Source organism: Schistosoma haematobium, chromosome 2 (genome assembly GCF_000699445.3).
Source record: "Schistosoma haematobium chromosome 2, whole genome shotgun sequence".
Taxonomy (NCBI): domain Eukaryota; kingdom Metazoa; phylum Platyhelminthes; class Trematoda; order Strigeidida; family Schistosomatidae; genus Schistosoma; species Schistosoma haematobium.
Window position 1 is genome coordinate 38,349,842 of NC_067197.1, and position 10,604 is coordinate 38,360,445.

At 31.3% G+C, this 10,604-nt stretch overlaps 1 protein-coding gene across 1 annotated transcript in view; it reads left to right on the forward strand.

Moving 5' to 3' along the window:
* Nucleotides 1–10,218, forward strand: part of PEF1 (peflin or Penta-EF hand domain-containing protein 1) — a 45,444-nt gene extending 35,226 nt beyond the window's left edge. The window contains exons 11-16 of the mRNA XM_051215146.1: nucleotides 384–443; nucleotides 1,721–2,049; nucleotides 3,025–3,131; nucleotides 5,184–5,350; nucleotides 7,743–7,827; nucleotides 9,246–10,218. Coding sequence (XP_051068330.1) covers nucleotides 384–443; nucleotides 1,721–2,049; nucleotides 3,025–3,131; nucleotides 5,184–5,350; nucleotides 7,743–7,827; nucleotides 9,246–9,457 — 960 coding nt within the window. The 3' untranslated portion in view covers nucleotides 9,458–10,218. The remainder of the gene's footprint in view (nucleotides 1–383; nucleotides 444–1,720; nucleotides 2,050–3,024; nucleotides 3,132–5,183; nucleotides 5,351–7,742; nucleotides 7,828–9,245) is intronic.
* Nucleotides 10,219–10,604: the final 386 nt, after the last annotated feature.

Here is a 10,604-nt window from a genome sequence, read left to right on the forward strand (position 1 = left end):
CTGGTTGTTTGAGAATATTTCACTATTATCATACATTTGTAAAGTCGGCACTGCGACTTCGCCCACTGATAATGATCTTATGCTTTCAGCTGTACCGTTCTCCAAGAAATCTGTCTGCCATGGTACAGCTTAAAGGAACAAGTGTTTCACCCGATATAGCTTAAGTGGATCATCATCATATTCAGGTCGTGTAATCATGTTCAAGAATTAGTCACAGTAGATAAAGTCCGAAATCGATCTAACTTACCTCAATAAAGCACCTTGACTGACAATCAAATAAATGGTTTGTACCAAAAAGATTAAAAACTAAAAGTAATGTCATTTATTACTTAATTTCTTCCCGTCTTTCTTTTTTGTTTTATATATTTAAACAAATACAAAAGTACCTTACACTTTTAAAACCAGTGGATGAATTAATCTCAAACAGTGATAGTAAAAAACAGGTAAGGTAAATAAAAATTGGGAAGAAAATTATGATGCATTTTTCCTCTCTAATGATTTTATAAACAAAACTAGTTATCTATTCGAACAGTTAATCACAAATTCATAATTTCTGATAATAATCATCATCAGGAGGTATTTCCTGGAGTTCTAGTGAGAAGCAGTGACCAGTGGAGTTCAACCGGGTCAGTTGTGAGATAGTAACTCACTGATGACAATGGTGGATGCGTCGCTCAATTTCGTGGATTAATTGAAGTTAGACATTAATTCCATTGGATGCCGGCTCAGTGATCTGGTGGTTAAGCGCTCACACGCGAGACTGATAGGTCCTGGGCGGGATCATGGATGTGCACTGCTGAGGGGTCCCATAATAGGACGAAACGGCCGTTCAGTGTTTCCAGGTTTTCCATGTTGGTCTAGCTTCAATTGACTCATGATTTCAACTAATAAATTCATAATTATTCAACAAGGTTGTGATGAACGAGAACATAGATGACGACAACCAATTGTATTATATCTGTCGGCATAACCAGCATACACCACAAATTTACTAATCCAAAAATTTTAATTTTACACGAAATTTGCACTATATATACAACTGACTTTCAACTTTTTTCACACAAAATAATTGTGCTTTCTATGGTTCATACTACTATAAAATATCATTTCAAGTATTTAGAAATAATAATGGTGAATTGTGATTTATATCAGTAGTAATTGAATAGGATGAATGTTATTTAATAAATTGTATTAAGTGGAGTAAGCTATGCATTTTCTGTTTGTTTTTTGATGGAGTTTTGTTTTCTCGGCTGGATGGTTTGGTCGTGGAGCTATCATCGTCCAAACCATCCAACCGAGAAAACAAAAATTCATCAAATACACCCACCTAAGCTACAAATCTTCTCCACTATCTCATTTTCTGTTTGTAATGTTTTTTTAAGAAAAAATGCTAAAGATATCATAGTTACAAAAGTTTCTCTTCCAATTGAACATTACACATGTTAACAATTGAAGTTAAATGATTAAATCATTAAATACCAGTTAAAAGCTATGCGGTAGTCACGAGATCTCATAGTCTTGAGTAGGGTGGTGGATACTACTGCTGATGAGTTGCACACTAGGACGAAGTAGTTTTCTAGTTTATCTTGAGTTTGAATGGTTGTGTATGTAACGTCTGTGCGTCATGTTAACCACAAAATGTAATCATCTCTGCTAACTAGCCTAAAATTACTTATAATTGGAATGTACTTTTTTTTCATCATTTACCTTGTGATTACAGTATCAAGATTTACTTTGGAGTGATCCACAAACACAATCAGGATTATTAATGAATGAAAGGCGTGGTTTAGGGTGTTCATTTGGTCCTGATATTACAAACTTATTTTTGAATAAACATAATTTAAGCCTACTTATTCGTTCACATGAATGTAAACCTGAAGGATTTGAATGGTCACATAATAAACAATTATTAACTATATTCTCAGCATCAAACTATTATACAGATGGTTCAAATCGTGGCGCCATTGCTAGAATTTCTGTTGATGGTTCTATACAAATAATACAATATGTAACTGGTGGACAGAAAAAATTCAAAACACTAAGACAAAAGTAAGGAGTTATATATATATATATATATATATATATATATATATATATATATATATATATGGTTTTTAAAGTACTCTACTCTCACCTATAATTAAAAATATTTTCTTACTCCTATATGTACAGAGGATGATTACGGATATTTTGAGCAGAAACATAAGTACCAAAGACATAAATAAGACATGAGAACACTTCAAAACCGATAGTTCATTTACTATTAATATTTTAAGTTGTTCAAAGGTTCAAACAAATTTTAACAAATAGTAAAGTTTTTTTCGATCCCTTGTCGAATTTCACTTTCCCACTTTAAAATATATTTAACTCTACATCCAAATTAAATCTACATGATTGATCATTGGATTTGATTGTTTGAACATTGTACGGTATTAGTTATTATGTTTTCTGACATTTATTATTACTAGAATTATAATTCATCTTTACCTCATAATAATCTTCTATAAAAGTGAAGAAAGTAATCAGAAAGGTTTTATTTCGAATCATCCCACTGATATTTAAAACTGAAATCGATCAGTCTCTTATTCAAACAACCAATGTAAAAATGAATTAAACTTCACCCCATTGCACAAGCTAGTGACTATCTAGACTCAGTAGCTAAGTGGATAACGCGATAACGTTTGGATCGAATAGTATCGGGTTCGAATCTCGGAATGAGCACCAACTCTAGGATGTAGGTATATCCAGTTGACGAGTCCCAAATATGTCAAAACACCCTTCATGGATTCCACTGTTAGCTGCTATCCATCTCCGCTTATAACATATTTCCCGTTATCACAGAATAATTGGAGGAAACATTAATAACTTTTGTAACTAACCCATTGTTTTTAGTAATTTTTAATATTATATTTTTTTAAAATTATTGTTTATAAACAAGTGATATCTAAAAATGAATAGTTTCGCTTAAATACATATAAACATAGGGAGTTTTTTGTTTGCTTTTCATTACTTTTTTTCAAATAGAGTTAGTTGGGCTGAAGAATCAGCATTAACGGATTTAAAAAACAAAATCGTTGCTTATTCAACAGAATTGAAAAGAGAATTTCAATCACTCGATCCTACAAATACTGGTAATGTTTATTTCTCATATTAACATATATGCCATTGTTATTATTATTATTATTACGATCGATAAATTAAGGTTCCTATATATGATCCCTAATTGAATAGTAAGTACACATTATTCAGGAGGATCATACTGGTACTGAGTATCTAAGCAATGTTTCTTCCCTTTCAAAGGTTAGCTGACTAGTTTCAATCTGTGTGGTAAGCTTTAAAATTCAAACAATTCCACGAACCCCCTTATACTAAACTAATGACATTTTGAAATATTTGATTTAATGATATAAATTTCAAAGATAATTTTCATGATTAATTAATTTTAACTAATAATTCATTCAAAATTGAGGGGATAAAGAACAGTTGTTTAGTTCTAATATAGTACTATCATAACATTTTTAGAGCTTGATCAAGCTTGAATTCTTCAGAACTTTTAACAAGCATTATATCCTCAATATAAACTGTGTTGGAATTTAATTGTCCACAATTTCGATTTTAATCAATTTGTAACAAATTCCTATGAACATTCAACGTAATTTTATATTTTGGTTCTTCATTATTTCATTAATTGATTACGGTGGTCATGATTTTCCTTTAAAACTTTAGAATCCAATTTCAAAGCTATTCGTTAATAGTCACATGATAATTAATAAAGTTCATAGACTGTTGTAGCCACTTTTTAAGTAACTTTCATCACTGATAGTTCTTAAGTTGATTTCAATTCGTGATAAGAGCTACTTCCATAATGAACAAACATCTCCAGAAATCTAACTAAGACGAAATAAAGCATATTTTGTGATGAACAAAAACACTATTGGTTAAATGTCAAAAACATACTTTCAATCCTGCATTTGCAAAATGTCCTTTACTGTTCCTTTATTTCCATGCAAATTACTCTCTGTTTCCATTCTCTTTTATTCGATCTTCTCAACCTTCTTTTGTTAGGCATTCCATTTCTGATTGACGTTATATATTACTTATGTCGACATAAGTAGCACGCACCACAATATCCCAAACTAATAATAAGTTAATCTTGTAAATTTTAAGGAATCCATTATTTTAAAGTAGATGAAAGAAATCAGTGTCTAATTTATATAAAAAAAATCCACCGTCATCTTGAATCATATGTTATGCTTGATTGTTTCATCAAAATTTATTGCATCATAAACAATTACCAAAGGGACTACTGAAAAATAAAACAAGTAGTTAAACAATGTTTTAATGAATCTTTATTTTATTTGAACGTTAATCTCTCGATGATAACGTACACTTTATTGATGAAACAATGTTTTGAAATGTTGTTGATGAATTCGACCACAAAACAGTTACATATCTAACTGGCTGTATTAACACTAATTCAGTTCGTACAATCTTCAGATAACTCATCATCAAGAGTGCTAGATTAATATTCTTTTACTGTTCCACCATACATACTTCATAAATATGTTGGGCAAAAAGAAAAAAAAAACTTATTAAGATCTTGACATCAGTTCATGATGATTGATCTACGACACAGCTATAACTAATCCATACACAAATCAAAAAACAAACGAAATTTCTGTATTATAATCAAAATGTCACATCTTATGATACTGAATGAATTGTTTACAATGAAAATGTTTTATTAATGTTACTGTTACGTCCCTGATCTGTCTACCAACTTTTGTGAAGGATAACTTGTCTAATCTAGATTAAGATCTTGATGCGTTAAGCTGACTGGCTTAACCTTGTGGCTAGTATGCATGAGTTCGAAGTGACACCAACTGTTTAGTGTAAAGAGACGAATACTATCCTACCACCTGATTGGCTGACAAGCACGCGAGAAAGAGAAGACAAGTCAACTGGAACACTACGCGATCTATTCCCGATTTCAGACTAGTTTAAAAGGATATATGAATAAAAAGACGACTAACCAGACCACAACGCACATGATCTCAACTATTAGAATTAAACTGTCTTAAAATAGATTTGTAGAATTTTGATCACAAAATAACTAATAGAATTTTATTTCAATAAAAGAAAACAAATTTTCCCTTATATTATTTGTGTTTATTAAATTTTAGGCAGAATTTCTAAATTAGAATGGTGTAAAGCAATGGAAAAAGTGTTAGATTTAAAGTTACCATGGAGTACACTTCAACCACGTTTAGTTGTTACATCTAAAATACCAAATCAAGTAGAATATTTAACAACATTTCAAAAACTTACTACTTATAATACCCCATCAAAGGTAACATTATAGATAAATATTTTTTAACATTATGTTACTAACTTACTTATGTCTGTTACACCTCGTGGAAGAGCATAGGCCCCTCACCAGTATTCTCAGTCGAACGCTGTCCTGACCATTCTCTTCCAGTTGTCTCCGGTTACTATTCAGTCTTTTGATATATACTTCCAATTCCCGAAGCAATATTTTTTTTTGTCCTTCTCATTTTTGTTTCCCTTCAAGATTCCAAGTTAGCATTTGCTTCGTGATGCCGTTTGATGAATTACCCAGTATATGTCTTATCCACTTCCAATGTTTTTTCCTAATTCCTTCTCCAGATGGGAGCTGGTTTGTTCTCTCCCACAGTAGGCTGTTACTGATGGTATCCGGCCAACAGAAATTCAGTATATTGAGTAGACAACTGTTTATAATTATTTGTACATTTTTGATGATGATTTTAGTAGTTCTCCAAGTTTCAGCTACGTACAGTAGAACTGTCTTGAGGTTCGTATTGAAGATTTTGACTTTGATTTTCTCTGACAGTTGCTTTGAGTTCCATATGTTTTTCGATTGTAAAAAAGTTTCCCTTGCTTTACCAATCCTTGCCTTTACGTCTGCAAGTGATCCTCCTTGTTTATCGATAATGCTGCCCAGGTAGGTGAACGTTTCCGCACTGAGACCGACTGCTGTAATGGCTGTTGCTACACTAGTTGTATTCACTTGCGTTTGTTGATGAATTTTAGAATACCTTGTGTTCATCTATATTTCTGTTCAAATGCCTGAAATGTTATTATCTTAAAACCATTTATTTTCTATGCTCAGTAATTCTTAAAAGGCAATTAAACTCAAAACTGTACTGATGATGTCGAGAATAACAATGAAAGCTCTACAACCAAACCATTTAGCTCAGAGAATAAAACTCCATCAAAATTATCCATCTGAGCTACAAATCTTCTCCACCATGTCATTCTTTGTACACACTAGGGTATCTAACCGGCTGCTATTTTGAAACAGGGAAATAATAAAGTATATCTCATTAAGACTACCTATAAGCCGAAAACATATCGAATAATCTTCACTTATCAATGCTGTATCTAACCTTAGAATCTCCATGTTTTGATAAGAATGGATTCTGGATTGAATAGCTTTCTAGTTCGTAAAATTTTATATTTCTAATCACATAGTATAATGCGTTTATTTCCATTGAACTCATGGTAAATACGAAATTAGTGTGAACTCTGTTAATGGAATTATTATATATAAATATATTTGTAAGTCACAGATTGATCTCAGTTGGGATAGAATCAAATACCAGTAAATATCTGATGGCTATTTGATACGAGCATAAGACGTCTTAGTTGTGCACAACTACGGTCAACCAGGGGACCTTCAAGTCCCATGATGAATGGTTAAGCATTGGAAGCATTCTGTTACAATAACGACCTTAACCAATCAACTAAATGATACGACAATCATTCTATGCCATAAGAAACATCTGTTTTACCCTCAACTTGTCTGAAATCCACCAGCTACAACTTCTTACTTAACGTCAGAAACATCTGGCAATATGTCACTGGTGAGCTTGCTAATATATCTTAGTCAAAAGAATTTTGTAGAGGTTGACTCGGTTTATAGTTTGCATCTGTCTTAGATTGGTCGCTGCCAACACTCTAATTTCATAGTAACTTTAAAGATAAAAGGTAGTTGCCATTACATTCTTGCAGTCGATCTTCATGGTAATGATATATACCCGTAATAAACTATCTGTAATTTTTGTTGTTTTCCTGGTGTTGATGTTAAAGACTGTGATTGATTAGTCTCTATTGGCATATATACATCTTCGATATTTTCATTTAATTACCAATTTTTTCTAACCTTGATGCATCTGAATGATGGATCGTAAATAGAATAAAAACCTGCATTCTGAACTCTACTGTTAACTCCTATTCAACTCAAATAGGAACTTGCAGTAAACAAGGTTTGATGTTCAACCATCGAACAGGAAGAATAAAGAACATCTGGCATTGAGTCACTTAGATTAGTAGCCATATTAAAACCTAATCAATAGAATTCGGTCAACACATAGAGATTAGTTACTGCTCAATGATCAGTCAATGTAGTTATCTACTTTGTAAGTGTATTTATTGAGTCAAGGAAGGAAAAGTAACTTGGAATTCAATATGAAGTAAATAATCTGTTGCATTGTAGCCCTTTTTATAATTTTAGATATTATAGTTAATTTCACTATTTATTTATCATTTTAACTTCCATACTCAGTTATTTTTCGACACAGATAAACTTTAAATTGTCTGTTAGTTGGTAAACAATTTTTTTAGTGTGTGCATAAGTTTTGAAATTTCTTGTTTAATCAATTTTATTAAAAAAAATACTGTTTATTTACAAATGAAACAAGGTGCCACCTTCAGTCACTGAAGAAATGTATAAATTTCGTGATGTACTTGAAGGAATCTTTAGAGCAATGGATAAAGATAATTCAGGTAAGTTAACTTCATAAGATATACTACATTTTGAAATATGTATACATCCGATAATAAATGAATCAACAAATCTACAGTGAACAAACGATGCTTCAATGACATCTATGATCGATCACTAGTAACCCATGAATATCCTTGATTCTTAATGTTCGTGCTTCATATATATAAATCAGAAAACTTATCTTTTGGTTTATAAATGGATAACTCCCCTGCATCACAGATGACGCAAGTTGGTAGAGCCAACCGAGCCGAGTTTCCATCAGACACAAGCCCACCAACCCTGTTAAGATCTTTAGATGGTATTGGATTCATCTTCTGTCTTTATTATGTCTATTGGCCCTGATTAAATGTGTCCAAGATATTATATTAATTCGTGAGCAATATTGACTCTGAGATATTTCATGATTCTTATCGGAATTTCAGAAAATCGACATTAGGTAGGATGGTCAGTTGGATCGTAAAAATTATCTGACTCAGCATTCCTGGAATAATTTTAAGGTACTTATTTCTATTTGAAGTAGGATTTGATGTTGTTCATGAACAATATGAAGATATCTGCAACTGAATCATTCAGTTTAGTGAACTCAAAATTGACAAAAATGATTATTTGCTTTAATTTATTACTGAATGGGTTAAACACTTATTAACATAATTCCTGTTTGATCTAAGACATATACTAAATCAGAACTGACATGAACACTCGATAAAAATGGTCATAAAGTAATAAATTCTGGTCCATCTTAATTCATCCGTAGAAAAATCCAATGTAAAACTTACATTTTTCGTAAATCCTTAATAAGACAAGACCCTGGACGGTAAAATTGAAAGCTCTCTTCATATACTCTCCAATTCACAAGTGATAAGACAATCAAAACTACACGTTTTTATCAGTCAGTACTTTACGATAACATACTTTTAACTCATTATCTTTAACAGTAAAGGGTTATGGAAACTATTAAATTTTACTGAGATCACGAACAGACATAAGTAAGAGTACCAATGAAAGCCTGGAGGCACTAAATAATCGTTTATTCGTAGCATGGAAATCTGACAGAGCGCAGCTACAACCCGGCAACCGGGATTCGAACCCAACATCTTTTACCTTGCACCCGAACTCTCAACCTCTAGACCAATGAGCCAGCATCCAATATTGTACAAGCCTAACTTTCATCAGTTCACCATATTGAGCGACTATCTATCACTACCTTCATTGGGTAACTTCCTCATATTCGGCAAAGCTAACTGCAAGTTGATTTGAACTTAATTGTGTGAGCCCAATTCGTGAAGACCCAGTACCGAAGAGTTCCATTCATTACTTTTAGATTTTCCGTGATTATCTAACTCAGATTAATTCATGATCTCATTTTAGATAATTAGTTGAATTGATGCTTTATTTTCTAATACACAAACATATATAGGTCGAATCTCATTAAATGAATTTAAACAAGCTTGTTTACGTTTACCTAAATGGACAAAAATCGATGAACAAATAGTAATGGATATGGCACGTTCAATTGATATTAATAAAGATGGTTTAATTGATTTCAATGAATTTTTAGAAACATTTAGATTAGTTGAATCCGATCATGATCATTATGAATCAATAACTGATCAACAAATAGATGAATGAAATCACTGAATTTTTATTTATTTTTTAAAAAGAAAATAAAATAAAAAAAACGTTTCTTTATTAAACTATTGAATTAGATTGATGCAACCATTTCTGTTTATTATTTTTGATCTAATCAAAATAAACAGAGTGTATTTATGTTTCCTTGGATTCTTATCCTTCAATTAAATTCCATTTTTCCAGAAAATATGTTATTCCTTACTTTAAAAAAATATTATAAAAGGTGGAATACTCTATTTTAGAAAGTCAATATTAATCTGTATATGAATTCATTATTATTTTATGAAACTTGCTAATGATTCAATTAGAAACTATGACAAATCATCAATTGTTTGAATTCACTATTCATTTCTTTATGATTACATGATTTGCATAATTTAAAATAAACAAGAGCTTTTAACACTTTAAAATGTATATTATTCAACGCATAGCGTTTTTTTTTTTTACATTTTTGTGTGTATACAGTTAACCACACCCAGTTGGTAACAAAAAGGAAATATTCACTGCAACCTCGCCTACCTTTCTTCTTCTTCTTCTTCTTCTTCATCTTCTTCTCATGACTTTTTTTTCATTGTGTTCTGTCTTTTTTAAGTGTACTTTTTTTATATAATCAAGTTTATGTTATGGATAGTGAATCGATTTGGTCGATTGATTTTAAATACCATTATTTTGTAAATAAAATTGTCTCTGAATCTCTTCTCTTTTTTAATCGTTTTAAGATGTTCTATTTGGAGAAAATGGATTGTTTTACACTATTGAACTGATTAACTGTTAGAAAGCCTTATAGATTATCATTATCATATGCTTTAGTGAATACTTGGAAGACTTCACTTGATTTGTGCTTTTAAATCATTATGAAACGAAAACATAGTGTGTAGTCTTTATATGTCTTTACATTTTTCTTACTATTAGGTAACTAAGTGTAATTAATAAGAGGGTTTAGATTTGTGTTCTGAGTTACTTGACGCTCAATCATAAATCTTGAGTAAATTCTCTAACGAAATGATTATCCACTTGTAACTACCTGATAGATGTGTATGATAATGGTGAATAGTATGCACTGACAATGTACTTATTAACAACGAATATAATCGCTACTCTCATTATCTTATATTTCACTGAGTCACAAGAATATTTTAAAAAAATA